This window comes from Microcebus murinus, chromosome 10, assembly GCF_040939455.1.
Source record: "Microcebus murinus isolate Inina chromosome 10, M.murinus_Inina_mat1.0, whole genome shotgun sequence".
NCBI classification, from domain to species: Eukaryota; Metazoa; Chordata; class Mammalia; order Primates; family Cheirogaleidae; genus Microcebus; species Microcebus murinus.
Window position 1 is genome coordinate 59,371,379 of NC_134113.1, and position 1,803 is coordinate 59,373,181.

Genomic DNA, 1,803 nt, shown 5'->3' on the forward strand with positions numbered 1-1,803 from the left:
GATATTTGGGTAGAAAGGCATCGTATTAGATACAGAGACAAAAAGCCAAATTCCACCACTTAAGGGAACTAAGGAAAACAACTAATCTTTGTATAGTATTTAACACCAGTGGGTTGGCTTTAGTATAAGCTATAGTACATCTATGAGATAAAATGAGTTATGATTACAGAACAGCTTTGTAAATCCCAATTGTGTAAGAGATTATGTGTAATGTTAGGAGCAAAGCCAAGAGTTCATTTGCTTATTTTGCCTTGTGCATCTCAGCAGGTCTCTGCCATGGCTGACAGGGGAGCAAGTAATCACTCAGAAACGACTGACTTCATTCTCATAGGCTTCAGGGTCCGCCCAGAGATACACATTCTTCTCTTCCTGCTATTTCTGCTTATATACTCCATGGTCCTTCTAGGGAACGTTGGCATGATGACCATTATTATGACTGATCCTCGGCTGAACACACCGATGTATTTTTTCCTAGGTAATCTCTCCTTCATCGATCTCTTCTATTCGTCAGTTATTGCACCCAAGGCTATGATCAATTTCTGGTCTATGAGCAAGTCCATCTCCTTTGCAGGTTGTGTGGCACAATTCTTTCTCTTTGCCCTGTTCATTGTCACTGAGGGTTTTCTCCTGGCAGCCATGGCTTATGACCGCTTCATTGCCATCTGCAACCCTCTCCTCTACTCTGTTCAGATGTCAACACGTCTCTGCACTCAGTTGGTGGCTGGTTCCTATTTTTGTGGCTGCATCAGCTCAGTTCTTCAGACCAGCATGACATTTACTTTATCCTTTTGTGCTTCTCGAGCTGTTGATCACTTTTACTGTGATACTCGTCCACTTCGGAGACTATCTTGTTCAGACCTCTTTATCCACAGAATGATATCCTTTTCCTTATCTTCTGTCATTATCTTGCCCACCATCATAGTCATCATTGTTTCTTACATGTACATTGTGTCCACAGTCCTCAAGATACGTTCCACAGAGGGACGTAAGAAAGCCTTTTCAACTTGCAGTTCTCACCTGGGAGTAGTGAGTGTGCTGTATGGTGCTGTCTTTTTTATGTATCTTACCCCTGACAGATTTCCTGAACTGAGCAAAGTGGCCTCCTTGTGTTACTCTTTAGTCACTCCCATGTTGAATCCTTTGATATACTCTCTGAGGAACAAAGATGTCAAAGAAGCCATAAAAAAACTTCTAGAGAAGAAAAATACTATTCTGTGAGTAGTATTTTTCTTTCTTCAGTTGTATTGTGGCTATTTATTTTATACCCCTTGTAGCCATTAATGAAATTGATTCCCCTGAATGTCATAAAAATACTGTCAGACCCTTTTTCCAGATGATGTACTCTTTGCATATTTTACTTCCCTTCCGAGACATTGTCAATTGTGAAAGTCTTGGATATTGGAAATGTCCTATTAGTGGAGGATTTTTATTGACGACCCCTCCCACTTGTCTCTTATAACACATTTTATAATTTATAAGTATTGATTCTTTAGAATTTATAAGTATTGATTCTTATGGAATACCATTGAACAATACTTTTATATTTTCTTTTGTTATACTGCTTTAACAAAATTTTATCTAGTGTTTGTCTTTGCAATTGCCCATTCCTCCCATAAATAATCATAGATAAGTAACAAAGATGCCCAGATTTTTAAAAATAAAACATTTGTTTGGTATTTGAATGTTTATTGCAGCAAAATTCACAATTTTAAAGCTATGTAATCAACCTAGGTGCCTATAAGTTCATGAGTGGATAAAGAAAATATGGTGTGTTTGTGTGTGTATCATATAGTACTGCTCAAC

General features: G+C 38.0%; 1 protein-coding gene across 1 annotated transcript; it reads left to right on the forward strand.

Annotated features, from left to right (window-relative positions):
• Nucleotides 1-210: 210 nt before the first annotated feature.
• LOC105865799 (olfactory receptor 9K2) lies at nt 211-1,218 on the forward strand. The gene has a single exon (XM_012754642.2). It carries the CDS (start codon nt 211-213, stop codon nt 1,216-1,218), a length of 1,008 nt encoding a protein of 335 aa, XP_012610096.1.
• The last annotated feature ends 585 nt before the right edge of the window (nt 1,219-1,803 follow it).

Coding starts and splice junctions, on each gene's coding strand:
- LOC105865799 (XM_012754642.2), top strand. CDS start 211: ATGTTAGGAGCAAAGCCAAGAGTTCATTTGCTTATTTTGCCTTGTGCA.